The following is a 27,635-nucleotide window of genomic DNA, read 5'->3' on the forward strand; positions in this document are numbered from 1 at the left end:
GTTCCCCGCGGACTCAGCGACCCCGTCATGGGCCCCCGACCAGCGACTACCCCAGGCCTGCGCCGTGCGGCCACCCAGCCACTATGCTACTCCAACCTGCCATTTTTGTGGCCAGCCCCAGCATCCGCAGCAGCACTGCCCGGCCCGCCACGCAACGTGCAGCAGCTGCGGTTACAAAGGAAACTATGCCAGTGTATGTCTGGCAAAGAAAGCTCCAGCCCCAAACCCTCCCGCAGCCCAGAGCACTCGCTCCCTGAATTCGCAGGCCCGCAGGCCCTGTAATGCTGCGGCCTGTACTCCGACTCTGCACCTACCCACCACGTGCGACCCATGGGGGCCGCCATCTTAGCAAACCCCCACCACGCGGCCAGCCATGTGCGACTCATGGGGGCCGCCATCTTGGATGCCATCTTCCTCACCGCCCACCACGTGCGATCCACGGGGGCGGCCATCTTGGGCTTCATCTTCTCCAAACTCAGCAACCCAGATTGAAGACTGCGACCTCAGCGGGCATTCATCACGGGGCCACTCCAGCACAGCTGATCGAGCCGCCGACTACCCGCAACTCAGCGCGGTCACGTTGGACCAGTCGCGTCCGAAACACCTCCACATCTCCATGATGACCGTTAAAATCAACGTGTACAGTACACCGTGCCTCTTCGACTCCGGGCGCACCAAGAGCTTCGTACACCCAGATCTGGTAAGACAATGTTCGCTCCCTGTTTTTCCTGCACGGCAAACTATCTCGCTCGCTTTGGGCTCCCACTCTGTTCACCTCCAAGGGCGCACCGTCGCGACCCAAATGATCCAAGGTGCCAGCTACTCTAATTTTCAACGATACGTCCTGCCCGAACTCTGCGCCCCACTCTTACTGGGACTCGACTTCCAGTGTAACCTCAAAAGACTCACCCTCAGCTTCAGCGGACCCCTACCCCCACTCACCATCTGCAGCCTAGCCACTTTGCGAATCTCTCCCCCTCCACTCTTTGCCAATCTCACTCCGGCTGTAAACCCGTAGCCACTCACAGCAGGCGGTACAGGCTGCAGGACAGGGTGTTTATCAGAACCGAGGTCCGGAGGCTCCTACGTGAGGGGATCATAGAGGCCAGTAACAGCCCCTGGAGAGCTCAGGTGGTGGTCGTCAAGACCGGGTAAAAATTCCGCATGGTCGTAGACTATAGTCAGACCATTAATTGGTTTGCGCTCCTCGATGCGTACCCCCTCCCCAGGATTGCAGACATGGTGAATCAGATCGGCCAGTATCGTATTTTCTCCACGGTGGATCTGACGTCTGCATACCACCAGCTCCCAATCCGCCCGGAGGACCGCCACTACACGACGTTCGATGCCGATGGCTGCCTCTTCCATTTCCTCTGGGTTACCTTTGGCGTTACGAACGGGGTCTCGGTGTTCCAACGAGCAATTGACCGAATGGTGGACCAGTACGGGCTGCGGGCCACGTTTCCGTACTTGAATAACGTCACCATGTGCGGCTATGACCAGCAGGACCACGATGCCAACCTCCATCGATTTCTCCAGACGGCCCAGAAACTCAACCTCACTTACAACATGGAGAAATGCGTTTTCCGCATGACCAGGCTAGCCATCCTCGGCTATGTCGTGGAAAACGGAGTCCTGGGCCCCGACCCGGTCCGGACCTCTTAGAACTCCCTCTCCCTCATTGTCCCAGGGCCCTCAAACGGTGCCTGGGATTATTTTCATACTATGCCCAGTGGGTCCCTCAATATGCGGAAAAAGCCCGCTCACCATTTAAGGCCACACTTTTCCCCCTGTCGGCTGAGGCTCGTCAGGCCTTCAACTGAATCAAGGAGGACATTGCCAAAGCGGTCATGCGGGCGGTGGATGAATCCGTCCCTTTTCAGGTTGAGAGCGATGCCTCAGTGGTCGCTCTTCCAGCCACATTGAATCAGGCAGGGAGAGCAGTCGCATTTTTCTCCCGAACCCTCTCCGCTTCGGAACTTCAACACTCCTCAGTGGAAAAGGAAGCACAAGCCATTGTGGAGGCTGTACGTCACTGGAGGCACTACCTCGCAGGTAGAAGGTTCACCCTCATCACCGACCAAAGATCGGTTGCCTTCATGTTTGACAACTCGCAAAGGGGCAAAATTAAAAATGATAAAATCCTGAGGTGGAGGATCGAACTCTCCACCTACAAATACGATATCATGTATTGACCGGGGAAGCTCAACGAGCCCCCAGATGCCCTGTCCCGCGGCACGTGCGCCAGCACGCAGAGTGACCGCCTGAAAGCCATCCACAATGACCTCTGCCAACCGGGGGTCACCCGGCTCGCCCACTACGTCAAAGCCCGAAATCTACCTTTCTCCACTGAGGAGGTAAAAGCCATCACCAGGGATTGCCCGATCTGTGTGGAGTGCAAACCGCACTTCCTCCGGAAGCACGTCAGGGCACACAAAACTTACCCACTCATAGAGAAAGTGCTTCTACTACACTCAAACCCCCAATACGCCTTCATAGAGTACCCTGACGGCCGTCAGGACACTATTCCTCCGGGACCTGGCGCCTGCAGGATCGAATCCCACCACTACCACCGCCGAGGTACCCCTCACACTATACCCCACCCAGCTCATCGCGCCCCACGCCCCCGCACCTACCGGGTCGCTACACATGTTCTGCGCACCCGCGCCCACAAGCTTGCAGCGCACCCAGTGCCCAGTACGAAGCTCGGACAGATCACCCCCGGAGTCCGCCATCGTACCCCAACCAACTGTGATCGTCCAGCCACCAGAAGAGGCTGCAACCCCGGTGCTCCGCCGATCACAACAGACAACTCGACCACCGGACAGACTCAATTTGTAAGCCATCACCCCCGTCAGACTTGATTTTTTCACAGGGGGTGAATGTGGTGAATTATAAATACTAATAATCCACACTGTATTGTACAACATGTGTTGAGCCTGTACCTTGTACTAGATCATGTGTAGTTGCGCGGCTCTACCCATAAGGGGAGATGAGGAGCTTGTACTGGGCTCCACCCTTGGCTCCACCCTTGGCTCCGCCCATGGCTCCCCCCCTAACAGGAAGTATAAAGGTTGCTGTTGTGAGCCTGCCTGCCAGTTCATCTAGAGTTCATCTCGTCACAGGCAGGCTCTGTTGTAAGACGATTAAAACCACTGTTCACTTCTAACCACGTGTCGCGTGAATTGATGGTCTCATCAGGGGTATCCTCTGATGACCCAGGGGGCTGGATAAAGAGGGACCTCCAATGTCCGCCACCAGCACGTGCAAAGCAGTTTGCTTAGTGTTTGCCTCTCTTGCCACCAGTAAAATTTCAATGTCAGATGGAGACCCTAAGTACTGTGAATTAATACTGTGTATTAGTTGTCCACCTACGGCCCTTAATTAGCCCACTGGTGAGTGGACCACACAATGTTTTCACTCCCCCCACGTGTTTGTATAATAGCAGCATGGGAAGGAGCGGCCAGTTAGATTCCAGGCAGACCACCTGTTTGATTTACTATGTCTCTTCTGTCTTTGAACGTCCTGCAGGGAGTGACAAATCCATTCCCTCGTGTCATAGAACATAGAACATAGAACAGTACAGCACAGAACAGGCCCTTCGGCCCTCGATGTTGTGCCGAGCCATGATCACCCTACTCAAACCCACGTATCCACCCTATACCCGTAACCCAACAACCCCCCCCCCCCCCCCCCTTAACCTTACTTTTTAGGACACTACGGGCAATTTATCATTGCCAATCCACCTAACCCGCACATCTTTGGACTGTGGGAGGAAACCGGAGCACCCGGAGGAAACTCACGCACACACGGGGAGGACGTGCAGACTCCGCACAGACAGTGACCCAGCCGGGAATCGAACCTGGGACCCTGGAGCTGTGAAGCATTTATGCTAACCTACATGCTACCGTGCTGCCCCATCTGTCACTGTTGCAAAGTCCACAGGTCCAGAATCTGGGTATCAAACTTCCTGGTCACCTGCCCACACTCCCTTCTGAGGCTAGTCTTTGAGGGTATCCTGCCCCCTGCAGAACCATGCTGTTTCTCCTCCAGCTTCCAGCACCACATCCTTCACTATAGATCACCATCTCTCTCTTGGTCTTCAATGTAAATAATTTACATTGCAACAATATTTTTGTGCAGGTTGTCTTTAAGCTACAGCCTGCCTTTAAGAGCAAGTCAGCTCTAACAACTACTCTGCAAACAATGTTGTCAGATCCCTGCCGAGTGCTGAGTCTATGAGCAGCTTGAAGGTACAGATACATGGGCCGATGCAAACATCAATCAGATGGGATGGGTATGCTAAATTTGCATGTTGCTCACTTCAATCTGAACGGGCAACGACTCGTAACAAACCGTGACAACCCATGTGCCCAAAAAATTTTGCTATTCAATTTCTAGAGCATATTGGGCTACTTGTTCAATTTGATTTCCATGTGTGGCCTAGTTCTTCAATATAAAAGGATGGATAATTTCAAATAGGGCTATAAATTTCATTTCTAACTCATTTCTGGGAGGCATTTTGTTAACACTAAGAGTACTTATTCAGAAGCAGAGCCATGAGGCACCCTGTTCTGCACACCATGCTTCCAATCTGCAGAAGTATATATCACACAAAGTTTTCTGACATTTATAACAGAATACATTTTTGCATCCATTAGGTAACAGAAAGCACATTTGTATTGCAGTGTGCACGGAAAATTCATTAGCCAGAAGGTTAAATTGTGTGTGTTTTTTCTGAGTGCAAAATTAACGACAAGATTTATCTTTATAAAGCCTTGCTGCAGAAACAAGTCCTTCTTGACATATTACGGCATTAAAAAACTTATTGTAAATAATGTTAGTACAAATAGCTAATGACATTCAGTGGCAGGTCAGTTTTAGCTTTACTGCATTTCTGTTTAATTTACGGAGACCTCGTCAGCTTTATTACATACCCATGGGAGTGCCAACTCCATAAGCTTTGGAATCTATGAGGCCTCCAATCTGTGTCAAGTTGCAATTTCTCTGCGTGACAAACTCGATGGTTGTTGACTCCATTAGCAAGGCATAATCCGTGGTTAAGACACGCTGGATTCCTTCTTCATTATTCTTGACAAGCGCGGTCTGTTGTCTGCTGCTCATGAAGGCCCACATCTTCTCGTAGGTTGATATTTTGGATTTCTGCAACGAAGCATAAGAGGTTCACATGAAGAGGGAGGACAATAAAAATAAACACAGATAAATGATTTTCTGAGTGGGAAATAAAACTTGCTGCAGTGATCCTGGGAAAGAAACGCAACAAAAACAGCGAGTAAGGTTCCTTTCAAATTCAATTTTTTTATATGTTTGCAGCAAGAGCTGTAAAATGGCTGAAAGTGTGGTCAGGTTAAGATCAGCACAAAAACAATCACAACTTCTTCATAAAATGTTCCTTTTCTACTGCTCACAGCAGTTTTCACGGTTCACAGAACTCAAATAGAAAACCAAAGGAATGGTATTCAAACTGCAATTGGAGTTACACACTGGAAAGGAGATGGAAATTCAGCAATGAGCTTGGGAAATATTCTGCGGCACATTCTTTCAAGCTTCTGACCTCCGAGATATGAGAGCAGCAGCTAATATTTAAGGAACGAACGGATGCATTGCAACTGTTATACATTCCTTTCTGGTGCAAAAACACAACAAGAAAAGAGGCCCAGCCTGACTAATGAAAGAAATGAAGGATAGTATTAGATCCAAAGAGGAGTCACATAAAGTTGCTGGAAAAAGTAACAAGCCTGAGAATTGGTTACAGTTTAGAATTCAGCAAAGGAGGATCAAGCGACTGATTAAGGGGGGAAAAATAGAGAATGAGAGTAAACCTGCAAGGAACATAAAAGCAGATTGTAAGTATGTAAAATAAGAAAGATTGGTGAAGATAAATGTAGGTCCCTTACAGTCTGAAATGGGAGAATTTCTAACCAAGAACAAGGAAATTGCTTTTGCTCAATGGATCTTTGGTTCACTCGAATTTCTGGGAAGTTGTTCAGATACAGAAAGCAGTTAGGAAGGCAAATGTTGGCCTTCATTGCAAGAGGACTTGAGTACAGGAGCAAGAATGTCTTACTGCTATTGTACAGGGCTACGCCTGGAGTATTGTGTGCAATTTCCATGAGAAAGGATATACTTGCCACAGAGGGAGTGCATCAACGGTTTGCCAGACTGATTCCTGGGGTGGCAGGATTGTCACATGAGGAGACATTTGGTCAACTAGTCCTGTATTCACTGGAGTTTAAATGAATGAGAGGCAATCTAATTTAAAAGTATAAAATTCTGACAGGGTTGGACAGACTGGATGCAGGGATATTGTTTCCTCTGGCTGGAGAGGTCCAGAAAAAAGGGTCACAGACTCAGGATACGGTGTAGGCCATTTAGGACTGCGATGAGGAGATACTTCTTCACTCTGGAGGGTGGTGAACTTGTGGAATTCTCTGCCAAAGAAGGCCGTGGAGGCCAAATAACTGAATATATTTAAGAGGAAATATAGTCTCGAAAGGTGTCCAGGGGTATGTGGGAAGATTCAGATAGAGGATCAGTCATGATTAAATTGAATGGCGGAGCAGACTCAAAGGGCCGAATGACCTACTCCTGCTCCTATTTTCTCTGTTTCTATGAGAGAGAGGAATGGAGCATTGTAACTCCAAATATATATACGTGAGCACCCACTTTAATACCATGGCCAGGGATTTCTGAATGACCACCACCTAAGGAGCACCTGTGGGGGAAAACATTGGTTGGGGGAGTGGGGGTGCGACGTGGAAATGTAGAGTTCTAAGGCCCCTGCCCCCCCTTCCTTCTGGGCTTTCCTTCTGCCCCCAAACTCCTCCTGCCAGCCTCAAAATTTAGGTTGAGCAGGAGGTGACCCTTAAGTGGCCAATAACGGTCCATTCAAGGGTCTCCAGTAAGGTGGGGTAGACAGGCATCCCTAGGCCTTGCCTGCTCCATGTAAAATTCCAGATAGGTCACAGGTGGATATATGGCAGTGGGAAGACCACAAAGGTAATTTTACCGCCAACAGGGTAATGATTTTACACTTATTTCCCAATTCCAATTCAGAAACATATTGATAAGGTTGGTTAGCCGAGTACCTCGCAAAAGATAACTTTTAATTTTGAGACTGAAAAATTTTTTAGTGCAATGTATTCATTAAAATAGATTTAACATGAAAAGCATTACTTGGGTGAGTATCTTTTAACATTTTTTATTAACTAGTTAGTTCAAATTCATTGATTTGTGACGCTAGAGTTTAAATTTATTCATTGTAATTTAAATAAATTGAAGGCAATGTTGAATGCCTTGGCTCAGTGGTAACATTCTCAGCCAGGATTCTCTAAACCGAGCATGTCCTGCCAACGCTGCCAGTGAGAACGAAGAATTTGGCGCTCAGCCAAAACTCCATTCACTGCAGCGGGACTGCTGTGGGCGAGGTTCAAGAATTCCGACCTTCATCTCTGGGTCAGAGGTCTGCTGGATGTTCCAGGCTAACACTCCAGCTCATACTGAAGGAATGCTGCACTGTGGAGGTGCTCTCACTTGTAGGTGAGACGTTGAACCAAGATCCCATCTACTCTCAAGTGAGAATGGATGATCCAAATGCATCGTTCAAAAAAGTGGGAGTTCTCCAAAAGTTTACGCATCTATTTATCACTCAGCCAGCACCACCAAATCATCAACCAAAATGGTTTAGGGTGTCATTTGTCTAATTGTTTGTGAGATAATTCTGTGGTGTAAATTGGTGACAGCTTTCTCTAAATTGAAGCGGTTGACTTTTTACATAGAATTTACAGTGCAGAAGGAGGCCATTCGGCCCATCGAGTCTGCACCGGCTCTTGGAAAGAGCATCCTACCCAAGGTCAACACCTCCACCCTATCCCCATAACCCAGTAACCCCACCCAACACTAAGGGCAATTTTGGACACTAAGGGCAACTTAGCATGGCCAATCCACCTAACCTGCACATCTTTGGACTGTGGGAGGAAACCAGAGTACCCGGAGGAAACCCACGCACACACGGGGAGGACGTGCAGACTCCGCACAGTGACCCAAGCCGGAATCGAACCTGGGACCCTGGAGCTGTGAAGCGATTGCGCTATCCACAATGCTACCGTGCTTTTGGCCATGCTTCACATTTTCACCTCCCGTCTGCAATGATGCCCACCACTGTCGGGGCTTGAAAATGCCGGCCATAATCTCTAAAAGAGCTGGAAGGTAGGTTGTGCCGGATGATACTTTTTGAACCAAATGGCCTCCTTCATGCCATAACGTTTTCTATGCTTTGACGAAAAGGTGACTTGGCACTTGGAGAACAATGTCCTGTTCAAAGAGTCAGAAGGAGTACTTTTGGGGTAAATCCTGTCTGACTAATCTAGTTGATGTTTGGAGGTAATTGTTGATATTATTAACTGGGATGTTGTCGAAATGGACTTTCAGAAGGCAATTTGAAAGGCTCCGTGCAAGAGATCATTGGCAAAAATGAACGGACAATAATTGGAACCAAGCCTGTGATATTGGTTGATACTTTGAGAGATTGCAAACAGAGTAGGGATAAGGAAAACAACCTCGGCTTGAGGGGGAAGTGATAAGTGGTGTACCGAATTGTTCAGCTGAGGCCTGACAGCTGAACACCAAATTGTTCCAAATAGGTTTCGTACAGACATTTCTTTCCCACTGGCGCCACAGAGAATTGGACGTAGGTGGTTGGACCTCCTGGTGGGATACAAATGGGTTTCACGCCAGACTCCAGCAGGTTTCCTGATCCACCATGGCAGGCACCAGCGGAAGATCTCACTGTAAATTCATGCCTGTATAAAACTGAGTTTTAGGCCTCCTGCCACCTACCCCTCATGCTCACCATTGAACATGCCGGCAGGGGTTTGGGAAAATTCTGCCCCAAGGTATCCTGAATGTAGTTATCCCAGTGCCAACTGTGTTCACCGCTGTCTGCTTTTAGGAAGTGCCTTAAATCAGGCTTTAAGAGTACTAATTAACATAAACAAATGATCTATCACCTGTTTTAGGTTCCTGAGCTGTCTAGAAAATGGTCCCTTACAAATTTAGTTGCTCCTGAGCAGATAGGGTGTGGATCACTGCTGAACTGACATACATATTTTGTTCATATTGCATTTGCGAAACAAACACATTTCTTAACCTTAATGCTATCTGAAAATTCGATTAGCTCCTTTATAACTTAAGAAAAGTTATTGCATATATTGTGAAAGTTCCAGGCTCTCCTCGCGTTACCTCCAGAGCTTGGGATGGAGGCCAAAGTCAATCTTGTACCCTGGAACACCACAGTAGTAGTGGATTTTCCAGATTTGGTGTCCTGGAGGGAGTTCACCATCTAGCCATAGAGTGCTCCTGGAGATCTATCTTAATTTTCAGGAGGGCCCACCTTCTTTCTTCAATAGTGGGTCAGTGTGGTTGGGTGCCTTTTCAATATGGCGCCCAATTAGGATGGCGGGCTACACACTGTCAGGCCTTCTCTGAAATATGGTGCAAAACATCCGGATGCATTATTAATAAGCTCGGAGCCCGAAGATTCCGCATGTTTTCCCGCCGGCCTCCACAGCGGTAAACACTTCCCCCACCACAAGACTTAGTCCCCAGATGGGTGAATTCTGCCCCAGCACAGGATTTTCGCCTAACAGTTCACTTAACATGTAAATCTGGGACGCGACTAGCGAGGGTGAGATCCAGATTGCGACATCTCACAAGATCTTGTTCGGCCTCTGTGAGGCATTCCGAGCATCGCAAATATCTCGAGAGGCCTCTCGCAAGATTCAACATCTTGGTTGCGTCACTGAGTGGGGCACGAGGAGGCTGTTCAACCACACCCATGATGTACCCTTTCTTTATCTTAATGCCATCTGAAAACTTGACTCACTCTTTGTGACTTCATAAAAATCATTCACATATATGTTGTGAAAGTTTCAGGCACTCCTGGGGTTGCCTCTGGAGTTTGGGATGAGGGCCGATGTCAATCCTGGACCATGGAACACCACAGCAGTGGGTGGGGGAGCATCTACAGGTGGATCTTCAGTTTTGGTGCCCTGAAGGGGGTCTAGGACATAACTAACAGGGCCTGGACTTGCAGTCTGGCCCTATACAATATATACTCCTAAATTAGGAAGAATGGTAAATTGTGTGAAAGGCAGTAGAAAGTTGCAAAGGGAGATAGACTGACTAAGTGGAAAAAATTAAGGCAGATGGTGCTGACCATGCACGACTGTGAGGTCATTAACTTCGGATCTTGGGGCAGCACGGTGGTGGAGTAGGTAGCGCTGCTGCCTCCCAGCGCCAAGGTCCCAGGTTCGATCCTGCTCTGTGTCATTGCCCGTATGGAGTTTGCACATTCTCCCCATGTTTGCATAGGTTTCGCCCCCACATCCCAAAAGATCCCAAGGTAAATTGCCCCTTAATTAGAAAAAATGAATTGGGTACTCTTTATCTATTTAGAAAAAAACCTTCGGTCTGAAAAAATAAATCTCAATATTTACTTCATGGTGAGACAGTAGGAACTGTGGAGAGCAATGGGATAAATAAGTCCACATACATAAATCAAAGGTTAGTGCACAGATAAATAATCAAAACAGGATTATAACATTTTGGCCTTTATCTCAAGGGGCTTGGAACATAAAAGTGAGGAAATGAAGCTTCATCTGTACAGAGTTTTGGTCTGGCTCCATCTGAAGTACACTGGGCATGGAAGCTCAAGAAAGAGATTGTGGCCTTTGGGATATGCAGCACAGATTCACCAGCAAGATACCAGGTCAGTTTAGCTCAGTTGGCTGGTCAGCTGGTTTGTAATGCAGAGCGATGCCAACAGCGTGGGTTCAATTCCTGTAGCGGCTGAGGTTATTGATGAATGTCCTGCTTTTTCAACCTTGCCTCTTGTCCGATGTTTGGTGACCTTGGGTTCAAACACCACCAGTCAGCTATCCCCCCTCAAAGGGGAAAGCAGCCTATTGTCATCTGGGACTATGGGGACTTTTACTTTATCAGGCCTGAACATTAGTTTTGGAATTGAGTTTGGAAGGCGAGGGGAGTGATCAACGTATCTAAAACAATAATGTTTTGCAGAGTCAAGGAGACTTGGTGGACCTTTAAAAATGGTGGACGGGACCTTATTCTGGGACTAACACCCCCATTCTTAGCGTCCAAATTATCGCTAATAATAATAATAACAATCTTTATTAGTGTCATAAGTAGGCTTACATTAACACTGCAAGGAAGTTATTTTGAAAATACCCTAGTCGCCACACTCTGGCGCCTGTTTGGGTACACGGAGAATTCAGATTGCCCAATTCACCAAACAGCACGCCTTTCAGGACTTGTGGTAGGAAACCGGAGCACCTGTAGGAAATCCATGCAGACACTGGGAGAACATGTAGACTCTGCACAGTCAGTTACCCAAGCCAGGAATCAAACGCAGGTCCTGGTGCTGTGCAGCAATAGTGCTAAACCACTGTGCTAACGTGCCGTCATGTGAGTGCAGGAGAAGAGTACAGACAGTGAGATTTAATCCTGCATTCCTGATCTGGTTGGCTTCGTTAAAGGAATATGCTTCTCCGAGCCCTTGGCAATTTTTATGGATACAGGCCTGCTCTGCAAGGACTCCTTAGTTCATGGCCTCTCGGAGAAGTTGTGAACCATAGTCTGGATGTGGGAACTGTTTGAAAGCTGAAATGTTGCACCCATGTCAACTCATGCCTCGGCACCAACCTCCAATGGCCCCTATAACCCTCATTCTGCGGATGTGTGGTTGGGTGCAGGTCCAACTCCAGCACACACCCACACCTCCCATCCCCCCACTTCCAGCATGAAAATCGCTCCATTCAGGGCACAACAAGCTGGGAAATTCCCTTCAGCCTGAAGGGTTTATAAGAAACAGATCAACTTATGCCACTGGCGGGAGAATCCAAAATAAGACCACAAAATAAATTTGAACTCCATCTTTTAGGAGTAAAATTAGGAAGTATTCTTCGCATAAAGTAAAGTAGAAATCTTGAACTCACTCTCAGAAAAGGGTGAGGATGCTCGGCCAACCCCCGATGGTGGATGTAGCTTCTCTACGTACCCTATCAAATCCCATTAATCGTTGCCTTACAGGTTGTATTATAATTTATTTTTTTTAATTTAAAGCCAGCAAGGGCAGCACGGTGGCCTAGTGGTTAGCACAGCTGCCTCACGGCGCTGAGGTCCCAGGTTCAATCCCAGCTCTGGGTCACTGTCCGTGTGGAGTTTGCACATTCTCCCAGTGTCTGTGTGGGTTTCACCCCCACAACCCAAAAATGTGCAGAGTAGGTGGATTGGCCACACTAAATTGCCCCTTAATTGGAAAAAATAATTGGGTAATCTAAATTTATAAAAAGAATAAAATAAAATAAAAATTTAAAGACAGCTGATATATAAATATGCCATATCTAATCTATCTTATCCATATATCATCCATATCCATATTCCCGTACCAGCCTCCCCGGACAGGCGCCGGAATGTGGCGACTAGGGGCTTTTCACAGTAACTTCATTGAAGCCTACTCGTGACAATAAGCGATTTTCATTTCATATCATTTAAGAAAATAATAAGCAACATTTTCACTCAGTAATTCCGTGTCCTAATTTGGTAGCAGAAATGTATTAGAAGAGACCACATTATATAATAATTACTTATGTTGCTGACCTGTACCCCTTACAAGAAAATAGACAGTAAGAAGTCTTACAACACCAGGTTAAAGTCCAACAGGTTTGATTCAAACACGAGCTTTCGGAGCGCAGCTCCTTCCTCAGACTTTAACCTGGAGTGGTAAGACTTCTTACTGTGCTCACCCCAGTCCAACGCCGGCATCTCCACATCAAGAAAATAGACAACAGCGCACTGCTGACTTGACACTTATCCAGCATCCAGATACAATATTGTAATAGATTGTACTTGTTTGCATGTTTATTCTTATTTTCTGTCATGCTGTCTGTCCTGGGCACCATTCAGGGTAGCTGCAGCTGTGCTTAACTCAATAATGGAGTCTTGCATTATCCCATCCACAGTGGGCGCGATTCTCCACTGCCCACGACGGGTCGGAGAATAGCGGGAGGGCCTTCCCAACATTTTTCCCGACCTCCCGCTATTCTCCCCCCCCCCCCCCCCCCCGCAACGGCCGCCCCACGACACGAATCGCTGCTCGCCGTTTTTTACGGCGAACAGCAATTCTCCCCAGGCCGATGGGCCAAGTTCCCAGGCCTTTAAGGCCGTTTTCACGAACGCAAACACACCTGCTTTCACCGATCGTGAAAACGGCCGCAAAGTGCCGTCCCGGACAACCATGGCAACGATTGGCACGGCCGCACCACGGCCGTGCCAAGGGTGGCATGGGCCTGCGATCGGTGGGCACCGATCGCGGGCAGCGGGTCCGATACCCGCGCACTATTTGTTCCTCCGCCGCCCCGCAGGATCAGTCTGCGGGGCGGTTGAGGGGCATGACGGCCCGCGCATGCGCGGGTTTGACGCATATGCGTGATGACGTCATCCGCGTATGCGCAGGTTGGAGCCGTCCAGCCCGTGCATGCGCAGCTGACATCATCGTGCGTGTCAGCCGCCGTGACGCTTGGCGCGCAGGCTTAGTGACGGTCGCCCCTCCCCGCTAGCCCCGCCCGGGGGGAGAATCGGGTCCCGGGCGGGGCTAGCGGGCAACACGGGCAGTTTCACGGCAGCCTTTATGACTCGCCGTATTTACGGAGAATCGCGCCCAGTGTTTCTCTGTCTCTGCACAGTGAATTCACCTCTCCACTGCAGTGAGATAATGGTAAGCAAAAAAACAATAATTGGGAGAAATACGTGAAGATTGAATATGTTAAAACACCTTCGCCGTGATTCCGCAACCACGATGGGTGGGAGAATAGCGGGAGGTCCGCTCCCGCACCTCCCGCTATTCTCCCACCCCCCCAAAAATGGCGTGGCTGGTTTTCCGACACGCCGCTCAGAGAAACGCGGGCCGCTGTGAAACCCGGATGGGCCAAGCGGCCTGCCGTTCCTGACCTGTTCATGATGGCGGCAACCACACCTGGTCGCTGCCGTCGTGAACATGGTGCGCCAGGTAAGTGTGGGGCCTAGGGGGGGCGGATTGGGGATCGAGCACCACGACCGTGCTCGGGAGGGGACTGGCCCGCGATCGGTGCCCACTGATCATCGGGCCGGCGTCTCAAGGGGACGCACTCTTTCCCCTCCGCCGCCCCACAAGATCAAGTCGCCATGTCCTGCGGGGTGGCTGAGGGGAAAGAAGGCAACTGCGCATGCGCGGGTTTGAGCTGTCCAACCCGCGCATGCGCGGCTGATGTCATTAGGCACCGCCGCGGCGTCATTCTTGGTGCGCCGGGCCTTGATTCCAGGAACAAGACCCGGCCGTCGAGTTTCCCGGTACGGCCCGCCCATCCCCCCGGATAGGGGAGAATAGGGGGCCGGGAGAGGCTTCCGACGCCGTCGTGAACCTCTCCAGGTTTCACGATGGCGTTGGGCCTTGTGGAGAATTCCGCCCCTTGTATCTCCAAGGTTAATTGCTTCAGTCTCTGACCCTTCAATAATTTGAATTAAATGATCTTCGAATAATATTCTGTTTGAGCCTATTGCAATGCCTAACAATGTTGATTCGTGACAATGTACCATTTTCTTTTAAACTCACTAAGTCACCGTCTTGGTCTGGAACAGAATGTCTGCGTGTGCCTGTTTGAGGGGAAAAAAGGATGCAGCATAAATTGCTATACAGATCAATTTTCTAAAGAGATGAGTGAATGCTCGATGATTTTTGCAAACAATGCACCGACTGTTCAATCTGGCGTGGGGAGATAATGCTTATGGATTCACTATAATTGCTTCCAGTAGACACCAATAGAATGCTCTGTTACAGCAGCCAATAAACTGAATCCCAATTAAGTGCAGTACTTATAAACTTTTAAAAACATCAACAGGGCAGAATTCTACATAAACGAACCTTGTCAAGCACATGTCTGGCCAAAATACGAAGGATTAGCCCTGCAATCTGTATCATTAATTCAATGACAGTTTTATGTCTCAAGCCAACAATTTTTCACAATCTGTAGTTTCCTTTTCAGGAAAAACAAAAAGACTCACTTTTGCACTAGGTTTCTAAGGATCTGCTTTTTTTTTTCTTCGCATGATAAACACGTTAGTCCAACAGAAGGAAGCAGCTTTATCAATGATAGTTAGTGATGCTGTTCTTATTACCTTCCCAATGTGTGATGGCAGCTGTTGTGTGTGTGCAAGAAAGATTAGAGCTAACAACAGTACCTGTCTGCTGTAGAAATACAGTTTATAGATTCACGTGTGACAAACGTAAAGTTTATAGTTGTCCGGGCATATATAGCCTTTACTGCATCTTGTTTTTATAGTGAGTCCAACAGAAATATATTTAATGGCAGCCAGTTAACGGAGTAGAGTATATAGCTGTCAATAATGGAAGTAAAGTTGACAGCATTCTGGAACAGAAGTAGAGATATTACAGCAGTGTGGATTCAGAGTAGAGTTTATAACAGTCCATAATGGAACAGAAGTAGAGATATTACAGCAGTGTGGATTCAGAGTAGAGTTTATAACAGTCCATAATGGAACAGAAGTAGAGATATTACAGTAGTCTGGATTCGGAGTAGAGTTTATAACAGTCCATAATAGAATTAAGGTCTATAGCCACCAATACCAGTGGTAAGTGGCAAAATCGTCCTTAACAGAATTATGTATGTTCATCGCAATGTAGAAGTCCAACATAAAAGCAAAGTTTATATCATCGAATCCCTAAAGTGCAGAAGGAGACCTGTCGGCCCATCAGGTCTGCACCGACCCTCTGAAAGAGCACACAACTCAGATCCACTCCTCTGACTATCCCACCCTTTCCCCGTTACCCCACCGAAACCTGCACATCTTTGGGTTGTGGGAGGAAACTGGAGCACCCAGAGGAAACCCATGCAGACATTGGGGAAACATGCAACTCCAACCAGACATTCACCCAAGGCCGGAATTGAACCTGGGTCCTTGTTGATAAAAGTCAATCATGTAAGTCGATAACAGAAGAGAAAATGAATTTTTCCCATTTGTTCCTCTGCTAAAGAAACTGGATCTTGTTGGGGTACGGCTCCATGGGAACCTTACACTGGTCATATCACCCAAAAATGATCAGCTGCTTCACAAACAAATGTATTCACAGGATGTGATCATTACCAGAAAGACCAGCATTTATTGCCCACGTCTAATTGATCTTGAGAAGGTTGTGATTATGATGAAATCAATGTGGGGGTCAGACCCAAATTGAAAAAGGAACTGAATAGTCCGGATTCTAGAGAAACCAAAACTAAAATGGAATTTGCAGGTTTCTGGGGAAGCTGAGGCTGGTTGAGATGATATCAAAGACACAAAGCCATCTGGGCTCAGATCACCCTATGGTTCAGTTGAAAAAGGTTGAACACAAAGGCTGGATCTGGGAGTGGAGAGAAAGGAAAACCTAAGTTTGCTGCTAGGTGCTTCAGTTACATGAAAGGAACTGATCAAAGCTCACAGGTTCTTCTCTTCAATTACACTGCTGTCTCGGACCAGCATGGGCGGCACGGTTGCACAGTGGTTAGCACTGCTGCTTCACAGCGCCTGGGACCCAGGTTCAATACGTGGTTTTGGCTGACAGTCTGTGTGGAATTTGCACTTTCTCCCCGTTTCCTCAGACAGTCCAAAGAAGTGCAGGTTAGGCGGATTGGTCATGCCAAATTGCCCCTTGGTGCCCCGGGATATGCAGGCTAGGTGGGGTTACAGGTCAGGCTGTGGGAGTGAACCTGGGTGGGGTGCTCTTTCAGAGGGTCGGTGCAGACTCAACGGTCAAATGGCCTCCTCCTGCACTGGGATTCTATTCTATGAAAAGCAAGACAAAGCTGCTACTGTCTCACTTTCAATTTGAATTAAAAGTTGCCTGTGGTGATATTCGAACCCACAACCTTTGAATTCCTTATTTGTTGGGTGGCACTTACAGCTCCAGGGACCTGGGTTCAATTCCAGCTTTGGGTCACTGACTGTGTGGAGTTTGTTCATTCTCACCGTGTCTGCGTGGGCTTCCTCCGGGTGCTCAGGATTCCTCCCACAGACCAAAGATGTGCAGGTTAGGTGGATTGGCCATGATAAATTGCCCCTTAGTGTCCAAAAGGTTAAGTGGGATTTTGGGTTATGGGGATCGGGTGGGGATAGGTAGGGTGCTCTTTCAGAAGGTCGGTGCGCTGAATATTCTGCACTGCAGTGATTCTATGCTCTTAAGTTCCAGTGGTGGCATCGCTAGCTTTCATTCTTAGCAGTTGCATTATAGGCATCACGTATCGAAGTGGTGATAAGTGATATAAATTATGTAATGCATGTTTTGGGGCAAGGATTTGCTTGTGAGGAACAGGTTTTCTGAGATGACCTTCGTGCTAAGTTGAGGGATGGACAATTCGTTTGCACAATTCCAAAATAATGGCTGACTAGCAATGTCTGGTCACGCAGAAAACATCTCTGAAGTAATGAAGAGGGTTGTTGAAGGGATAGTGGCAGTGTGGCTAAGAAATTGGCTAAGGAAACAGACAATAAAAAGAAGTAATGAATAATTGTTTTTCAGATGGAGGAAAATATTGAGTGCTTTCCTAGCACTGTTCCCCAGGGTCAGTATTAGGATGCTGTGATGTTTGATATATATATTAATTTAGAGTGAAGTTCCCCAGGGCCAGTTTGAGGAGAGTACTATGTTTGATATATATTAATCACCTGGACTTGGATGAACAGACCATGATTTCAAAGTGTTTAGATGTCACAAAACCTGGAAATATTGTAAACCGTCAGGGTGATAGGGCGGAATCTTACCAAACAATGGCATGTCAATGCCAGTGAGGATAACGGAGTGAGTTAGCATTGCTGCCTCACAGCGCCAGGGACCCAGGTTCGATTCTGACCTCGGGTGACTGTCTATGTGGACTTTGCACTTTCTCCCCGTGTCTGCGTGGGTTTCCTCCGAGTACTGCGGTTTCCTCCCACAGTCCATAGATGTGCAGGTCAGGTGGATTAGCCATGCTAAATTGCCCCTTAGTGTTCAAAAGGTTAAGTGGGATTATGGGGATAAGGCAGAGAATTGGGCCTAGGTAGGGTGTTCTTATGAAGGGTTCGTGCAGACCCGATGGGCTGAATGGCCTCCTTCTGCACTGTAGGGATTCTGTAATTTTTGTTTTGAAAATTTAGTGTGCCCAATTCATTTTTTTCCAATTGGTTGCAATTTAGTGTGGTCAATCCAGCCAGCCTGCCCATCTTTGTGTTGTGGGGCAAAACCCACACAAACATGGGAAGAATGTGCAAACTCCACACAGACAGTAACCCAGAGCCGGTATCAAACCTGGGACCTCGGCGCCGGGAGGCATCAGTGCTAACCACTATGCCACTGTGCTGCCCTGGGATCCTGTAATTCTATCAATCTTCTGCCTCTTAAAAAAATTTTCTCTCCACAAGAATCACATGACGATCTTGGCGGCCTCCTGCTGATTTGCTCGCCCCGGGGAAATGTGATCATGGCAATCACTGGGAAGCTCCATATAAACACTTCCCCAGCATGGCCCAGCACTTGTTCCAGATCCATGCAAGGGGATGGCACCATGAAGGGAGCCCTGACCAGACTCCTGGATGGTGTGCAGCAGAGGCAAGATATCCTGACCCCGCAATCCGTCAGGCGGCCCACTGACAGGGTTTCCAAGCCCTGCCTTGGAGGCAATAGCTACCTTGGTGAGTGCCAGAACAGAGGAGGATGGGACAGTAGTGCAAGACAATGATGTATGAGTTTCTTTAGGCAGTCAGTGTAGGTCTGCCATCTCCAGTCTCTCATTGCACCCCCTCGCCCACCCCTCACACCTCCAAAGTGATCTCTCAGCCAGCCACCTTGTGGGTTGCCCACAGGTGATGTGGTCCTCTTCTCCCCCCCCAACATCCTGCCCAAACCTCCATGCTGCTCACCCAGCCTTAACTCTGCTCCTCACATCCCTGCTCCCACTCCTGTCCCACGCACACCACTCCTCAAACATCTGAATTGGCAGGACTCCAGCCTACCCTCTCCCAGTCTGTATCCCCACAGGACAAACTTGAGCACAAGTGGTGTGAGAGGTTCACACCTTAGTGGGATTACCCAGTGGGCAGGTTTCTGGTGAGCACCTCACAGTTGATGATCCACAGCAGGTAGAGGCAGGGACGTCCCAGGCAATCGGCACTCGGAGGGATTCTTGGGCCCTGGACACTACTGAACCTATGGCCAATGACATGCCCCTGGGTCTGGTTGTTCTCAAGCTGATGGAACTGCAAAGGCAGAGTCGCGAGCATTAGGAAGGGGATGACCGCATCCATCCTTGGACTACAAGGTCGACTGGAGGTATCCAATTGTCTTCTGCCCGAGGGTATTGTACCGAAACTCCAACACAACAAAGCCAACACTGTGAGAGTGGTGTCCACAGTGGAGACCGCATGCCTGCTAAATGGGCAAAGCCAATGGCCCTGACGTCTTGGTTCTCCTAGTCCTGGTCCAAGTTATACATGTGGACCCTGCATAAAGAGCATCAGTCATGGGGGCCCTTGGGTACTCAAATGGAAGAGGATCAGCAGGCGGGCAGCCCATCTGGGGCACACCTCCAGCTTGCACACCCAAGGGCAGCACTGCAACACCCGCTATGCTCGAGAGCCTTAGCAAACCTTCAAGGTCCATGTCCCCTGGGGGATGAGCTGCTGCAGGAAATACCCCATCCCTGGCACCAATGCTCAGGCCTCCCATTGCAGCCAGTGATGACATGCGATGACAAAGTGTAGAAAGGCTGACCTTCCCCAGAGGTTAGTTTAAGGAACAGAACAGAACCCCTGACCTCGACGGGGGCTGTAGGAGATTGGAGCTCATACCGTCTCTCTAAACCCCATGATAAGCCCTTTTCTTGGCAGGACACCTTCAGCTCTCTGTCAGGCAGGAGGATGAGAGGAGCATCGCTCTGTCCTCAGCGCAAGTCATCATCATCATCCTCCTGCACAGACTGGCCAATGGCTTTACAGCCCTACCCATGATAATGGGCACCATCAGGGAAACCTACCACTGGCACCACACTAATGCTGAGATCACAGTCCCCACGGTTGGAAATCTCTTCACCCCTAGTCCTGCTCGTCCCCAAACCTAGAGGCTATAAGAGTGTCCCTTACCCGACCGCCCGAGTGAACCCTGGCCATGGCTGAGGAGGTCCTTTCTCCTTCATGAGTTGCACCTAGCCACTTTCGTCAACCTCCTCCACATCTGGGATGTGGCACTCCTCCAACTCCTCCGGGTCCGTAATCAGCTGCTGACGGACCCGGATTTTTTTTCCAGTGAGTGCAAGGGGGAGCCGCAGGCCACGTCTGGTGAGGAACTGGATCCGCGACCTCGCGTATGCACCATGGGACCCGACGAGTTGCAAGTCCCGCAGCGCGCTCTTATTCCCTTTCCACGCCAGCCGCATGGCTGGGGCCTCATCGAGCTGACCAAGACGTGACTTTAGATCGTGTACCTTATTCTCCATCTCCTTGAACCCGGATTTCTGCTTCCTTGTTGACCCCGTCGCATACTCCTGACAGAAGGCGCGGACGTGAGTTTTGCTCACATCCCATCATAGCCTTAAGAAGGGGAAGATTCCCCACTTCCCTCTCCAGCCAGCCCAGAACGATGAAACAAATCCAGGAACCGCCCATCCCCTAACAGCAGTTGTTAAAGTGCCAGTACGCGGACTGTGTCTGAGCGCAAGATGGAGCGAGCAGTCGCCCGAGCTCGGCATCTGCTGCATAGAAGCCAACAGACTGTGGGGCAGGTCGACCCTTGAAGTGTAAAGGCGATCGATTCTGGACCTGCCAACTCCAGGCCTCGTGAATGTGAACACGCTGGAGTTAGGATAGAGATGTCGCCAAATGTCAATTAAGTTGAGGGACGTGACCCAGGTCCCTCAACTTAACCGCCACTGGCTTGCGGTGCTGGGTACTGAGGCGATATCTTGTCTCGAGGGAGCAGGTGAAATCCGCCCGCCCATGTCAATAGAGCTGAGAAGAGTAAACACTTGTTGATAGAAAATGGTTTGCTGTTGGCCAGGCAGCGGAGTGTAGACATTCACAAAGTGAAGCACCACCCCCCCCGGTCATGGACTGTTAGGTGCAACAATCAGCCTGGCTGAAAATGAGACACAAACATGATAACTCCCCACCAGAATGGGAGGCCAGGTGACGCATTTAGACCACTCCCACCTCGCCACTGCAGGCGTCATGTGGCTTTGTCTCCCGGAACTGTGTGGATTTCCTGCATGAAGCACACCGCATACTGCCCGTCCCGTAAGTCCGAGAAGTTCTGAAACCTGTGCTCTGCTTCCCTGCTGCCACTGATGTTGAAGCTGGCTATGGTGACCTTCATATCAAAAATATAGTGTTCTCATCACCATCATCACTTTGGTGCTCGGAGGGAGGAGCATGTGCTCCACTCCTAAGGCCTGGCGAGGGAGACATTCAGCCAATGGCGCTCGTTCTGGTCCACGACCAGCACCCCTTTTGCTTAGGCATGGGACAGATTGGAGAGCAGCACCATCTCCGACCAGCGGTTGAGAACCAGTAGGACTCTGTTTCAGTGACCATGTTTCGGCGACCATGATTGTGGAACAGGAAGTCCCAAAGTTCCGTGCGGGGAGTGAGGGGCGACTTGGAGGGCACGAGGGCATTCACTGCCTCACTGTAGATTCTAAGTCGTCCCCAGTGCCCATCACTTGACAGCTGCTTTCCTTCATGCAGTCGATGTCCAGTCAGAGTCCTCCGCCACAGTGCGTGTGACGGATGGCACAGACCCACCAACCAGCCCTAACTCCATCCTGATCCCACCCCTAAGATCGACGACAGAGGGGTCCTCCTCGGGTTCTTCTCAGGGATCTGGGCTAGGGAGTAGCGATAGCTCAGAACCCTGGACGACGGAGACTTCAGAGAAAGCACTGCACCCAAAACAAAGGTGCTAAAGTTTGGGATGGAGACACTTGACCCTCCTCACCACCACCATCCAATGACCTAGCATTTGGGATGCTGCCGCAGTCCCCTTGCGAATAAATGGACCGCTCAATGTCATGAGATGGAGATTCAGAGAGTGCAGTCTCTGGACTAGATTATGTTGGGTTGCTCCCCATTCCGGGGGATGACCCACTGGAAGGGGATGCCACAACACTCTCATCGTGGGGAGGAGGTATGTTGGCTGTCCTGGTGAGAGATTCTCCCTCTCCAGGGAGTGGTACCTCTTCTGGTGGAGGGCAAGCAGACCTCCATGGAAGGGAATTCCCCTCCTTCGCTTTCCTCACCTCAAATTCCACCTGCTGCCGCTTGGGCCTTAATTTAATTTTTTCCCCCTGCCCAGGGTCATGTGCCCCATTGTCGCCAAACCCGGAATCCCGTGCCAGAACAACACTGAATCCAGTGTATATGCTGAGGTGCCAGCTGGACTGGGATCATGCGGGAACACAATGCTGGGTCCGGAGCTCTCATTCCCTCCCGAGCCGGCTTATTCAGGTATCTGGGGATCTTTCTGCGTGGACCTTCCTTCCCCACCTCACTAGCAGCCATGGTCCTGTTCACTGCCAGCTCACTCCCCTCTGCAGAGATGGAGTGGTGGTGGGGGGAGGTGTGGAGATCACAGCATCGCATGCCACCCCTGGACCAATAGACGTGATGGGTGGCCCCTTCATGAGCAACATCGAAGTCTCCACTCCATGCACTCCTCCCAGGCCAGGCAAACAAAACCTGTAGCTGGAAGGAATAAATACGCCAGAGGGAGGCTTCCTTAAATCCTAGCAGGTCGGCGCAACCCCGACCGTACCTACCCAGTCGATGGAATTCAGGGAGAAGGAGAGCAGTGGGAATGAAGGGCGGGACATTAGAGAGGATGATTCTCTGGTTGGTGGCCTCAAGAGGGTAGCAAGACAAGTTTAGAATGCTCCTTAAATTGCATTTTGCATCCTTGGCTTTATCAACAAAAGCCTGGGATGGAATTTAATGCTCCCAACAGGTTGGTTTGAGAGGCAAGTTAAAAGATGGAGAGGTTTGAATATCATTCAGTGGGAAGGCACAGCATGCAAACCCTGATGAAGTCCAGGGCAGGAATTGTCAAGGATTACTGGGCTTCCTATCCCTAAGCCAACAGAGATCCTTAAGTGGTTACTGCTGATATTCGACCAATAGTAGTTGGGAGCAATGCCATCTGAGAAACCTGTCAGGTAAACCTTGGTAGGTATACCTGCAGCCTACTGGGGTCTCCTTTCAAGGGGGGTGGGGTTGTCTCAACCCACACGGGACCTACGGGGTGGCAATGATTCAATTTCCTGTGAGCCTCACCAAGTTAAAGAGGGCATGAAGAGTTATCTTCTGTATAAAGTCGGCCAGTTTGGGTACCAACAGGGGAGACCTGGCTAGGATCTTTTTTGCTGTGTAAATAATAGTTATTGTAACAAAACTTTTATTTTCTTTCAACGACTCGGTGTGGCTTCCTTTGTGGGGTACTAAAGAGAGTTTAATAATTATTTTGAAAGGAATTGAATGTAGACTTAAAGGGAGAAAAATATACAGGTCTTTGGGGAAAGAGTGGGGGGGGGGGGGGGGAGGGTGGGCTAAACAGATGGCTCTAGCCTGGAAACAGTCCAGTCACGATGGGCTGAACAGCCTCCTTCTGTACTGCACAATTCTATTATTCTATTCGGACTAGTCATTGATCAATTTATCTGCAGTTAATTTGGTAGGTTTTAAGGAGAGGTTAAAGGAGTACCTGTGTTTATGGCATAGAGAGCCTGACCTCATCACAAGCGAAGTTTCATTCTTACACTCCTAAGCTCTGCTACCAGGTTAACAAACACAGGGCTGTGGAGTTAATTTCTGTGAATAGAAAGCAGGAATGCTGAGTGCTACAGGGAGTGACGAACATCACTGAACTGGATTCGATATCTGCAGTAGCTCTGAATTCATAGAAATGGGCCCAGCTCAGTTGGTGGCGCTTGCTTCTGAATCCAATGGTTGTACAAAATAACCACTGTGTATGTACACACAGCAACAATGGTTGCACTTCAAAGTGGTTTGTTCTACCTGAAGTGCTTCAGGGCCTTGCTGAAAAAAGCTATTTCTTCCTCCTTCCCTTCAGTTTCTCCTGCTGTGCTACAAAGCTATTTTTTCTGCACCGTCTTTTTATCCTCTGCACCTTCCTCTTCAACATAAATACACTGACCCTCGGTGACGTTATCAACAAACCAAGAGACAGAGGAACATCAGAAGAAATGGGAAGAGGAGTTAGCCAAATGCCACTCCCCCGGCCCTTCCCACCCCTCACCCGAATCTTCCAAACATGACTGAACATCAACATCGAATCCCTTCAGTTGAAAAAAATCTACCAATCTTTGTCTTGAATAATTAACTGAGTGTAGAAATTTCTGATAACCTCAGTCCTAAATATCTTCTGAAGGCAGGCAGAATTTTTGCTCCCAAGTTGGAAGCAACGAGTCAGGAAATTTCCCAACTCCACACATCTGACTTGGGAGAAAGTTCCCTGGATATTTTGATTTTCATTCCGAGGTGATAATGTGAGCTACCCTGCCACTCCTGGAAAGAGGTTTGGAAGCAGCCGCAGAGGCTGCCGGATGTGGAGGCCTGCATTGCTGCTCCAGGACTTTGTCCCAGCAGCTTTTTAAAAAAAAATTAAAAGAAACAGCCCTCTAGCCCTCACCCCTCAGCACCACGCACTCCCAAAGCCCCAACCATGCCCACTCATGCCGCTCATACGCTCCATGAAAATCCATGCCTATCTACCCACCCTCCGGTCCTCCATGTCATCCTCGACCCAGCCCATGTCCTTTCTTACATTCCATGTCAACCTATGAACGTCTAAACCCCAAGGCTCCTCATTCCCTCCATGCACATCTATGTGGGGGCAGCAGGTGGCACAGTGGTTAGCACTGCTGCCTCACAGCGCCAGGGACCCGGGTTCGATTCCAGCCTTGGGTGACTGTCTGTGACTGTCGTGTGGAGTTTGCACATTCTTCCCATCATTGCTTGGGTTTCCTCCAGGGAAGTTTCCTCCCACAGTCCAAAAATGTGCAGATTAGGTGGATTGGTCATGCTAAATCGCCCCTTAGTGTCCAAAGATGTACAAAGATTGGGCAGGAGATTGGGCTTAGGTAGGTGCTCCTTTGGAAGATCGGTGCAGACTCGATGGTCTTCTTCTGCACAGCAGAGATTCTGTGGAAGCCTTCTGCCTCTCTATGTCCCTTTATAATCCTAATGCCAATTTGGTGTTGTTTCATGCCAATCCATGCCTTCACTCATCCACTTGGCACTTTATAGCACCAATGCCAACTTAGTACCAACTCATGCAAACATTCCCCCATCCACCACTCTTTGCCTTTACACCCTCCATGTAAATGCACCCAGTAAACACCATCATTAGACCTCGGGACCCATGTTGAGTTGAAATAAAACATATTTCTCTTTTTTTTTAAATTTAGAGTACCCAATTCATTTTTTCCAATTAAGGGGCAATTTAGCGTGGCCAATCCACCTACCCTGCACATCTTTGGGTTGTGGGAGCGAAACCCACGCAAACACGGACGGGGAGAAATAAAACAAAATTTCAAGCTGTCAATTGATGATTACCATTTTTTTTTAAATCATGAAGTCCTAAGCAATGCATTTAAATCTCTTCAAGTACTTAATCCTATTTAAAAATAAACATTTCCTTCACTTTCTTAATCCATCATGAAAACAAACATTTGTTTTCATAACACTTGAAGCTATCAATCAAACTAAGACTTGAGATAATTGGGGGTTATAGAATCATCAAGCAGCATTCATCCTGCAACCATCCAGCTTTTGTCAACATTATGAAATTGCAAGCACTATTGTTTTTCAATGTAAAGAGCCTGCTGATTTCAAGGCCTTGAAAGTTCCACCATGTTTATCCTCGTTTTACACACAATCATGTTCACGCAGTTGCAAAGGGCACCTGGCCTCTCACAATGGGCCTTAACTCTGCCAATGAGGTGTTTGGGCATTTGACCTCTGCAAACAGGTATTCCACCTTTCCAAATAACTCTGGCAACTTTAGACCATTTTCTCAAAAGACTGAAGCACTCAAGTCATGATTTAGACATCCCATTATCACACATTTTACAGGTGCAGCTGTCTCCATGAATCACAAATGTGCAAACTACAACCCAGGACTCTTTCTCTAACCCCCCCCCTGAGTTGGTAGCTGCTGGGTTTGGAGGCAGGAAGTCTGGAATCGAGGCTCTGCTGCCATTTTGACAAAGGCACAGAGCCTTTTGGCTCTGCAAAAACCTGAGCCCTTGTTGTAGACTCTCAAGCTTGAAGAAATCTTATTTTAGCATCTACCTTGACAACCCTCTAAGCACGGTATATATTTCAGTCATGTCCTATTCTTCTAAACGCCAATGAATTTTGTTCCATTATACAAAATCTCTCCTCAAAGGACAGCCCTCTCACTCCATAAATAAGGGCATCCACTGCTACCCCCATACCTCCCCCGCTGGTTACACTGTCAAAAAAACCTCCAATAGATTTATCAACCGTGATTTCCTTTTCTATCTAAATTATATTGTAATTTTCCAAGTAACCAATTACCACATCCTTACGAACTGATTCAAGCATTCTCCTGATTACTGGTTTATAATTCTCATATTATTCTTTTCATTCTTTCTTGAGCAGCAGGGTTGCATTTGCTACCTTTCAATCCATGGTAGCTTTTTTTAGATTCTAGGAAATTATGAAATCACAAAACCAATGTACCCACTATTTCTGCAGCGACCTAATTTGAAACACTCAGGTTCAGATGATGAGATTAAGAGGATTTGTTGCCTTTTAGTCCCATTATTTTCTGCAGTACTTCCTCTTTACTAATATTAGATACTTTAAATTCATCACTTTCATTAGATCACGATTCCCAGTATATCCTTGGTGCCTTCTATTGTGAACAGATACAAAATATTTGTTCAACATATCCTCCCTGTCTTTATTCTTTATTATAATTTTTCCTATCTCTGCCTTTAAGGGACCGTATTTACTTTAACTAATCTCTCCTTTTACATACTTGTAAAAGCTCTTACAAACTTTCTTCAAATATGTCTTGCCAGTTGTTTGTTAGAGTTGATAGTCCTGTTTTCCTCTACCAGTTTTCAGGGATTGATAACTGTGCATGAAATGACAAGTGAAGCTTAAGTGACCATGTTTATTCATGCATGGGCCTTGAACTTTTTGCAAGGGGTCTAAACAGGAGACATCTGGAGAAGGCATGGAAAAGGACAGTGCTGGAATTGCAAACCAATGAGATGGCCTAAAAACAGATATTACTTTATATGATTCCATTCTAATTCTCTTCCCACACCTCATTAAAACGGACTTTTGTCCATTTTCATAGCTGGTAACTCCCGGAACAAGTTGTTGGTCTGTCACAAGGGGTTTACAACTTGAGGGGCTCCACTCTACATCAAGCTTGGCTGACCAGCAGTCTTCCCGCTCTTACCATCAGCCATTGGCATGTTGGGAGG

At 48.3% G+C, this 27,635-nt stretch overlaps 1 protein-coding gene across 4 annotated transcripts in view; it reads right to left on the reverse strand.

Annotated features, from left to right (window-relative positions):
• LOC119967138 (glutamate receptor ionotropic, kainate 2) overlaps positions 1 to 27,635 on the reverse strand; it is a 587,375-nt gene that overhangs the window by 54,620 nt on the left and 505,120 nt on the right. For all 4 annotated transcript variants that reach the window (XM_038799270.1, XM_038799271.1, XM_038799268.1 and 1 more), the window contains exon 15: positions 4,938 to 5,163. In XM_038799270.1, coding sequence (XP_038655198.1) covers positions 4,938 to 5,163 — 226 coding nt within the window. The remainder of the gene's footprint in view (positions 1 to 4,937; positions 5,164 to 27,635) is intronic.

The sequence above is a fragment of the Scyliorhinus canicula genome, chromosome 6 (genome assembly GCF_902713615.1).
Source record: "Scyliorhinus canicula chromosome 6, sScyCan1.1, whole genome shotgun sequence".
Classification (NCBI taxonomy): domain Eukaryota; kingdom Metazoa; phylum Chordata; class Chondrichthyes; order Carcharhiniformes; family Scyliorhinidae; genus Scyliorhinus; species Scyliorhinus canicula.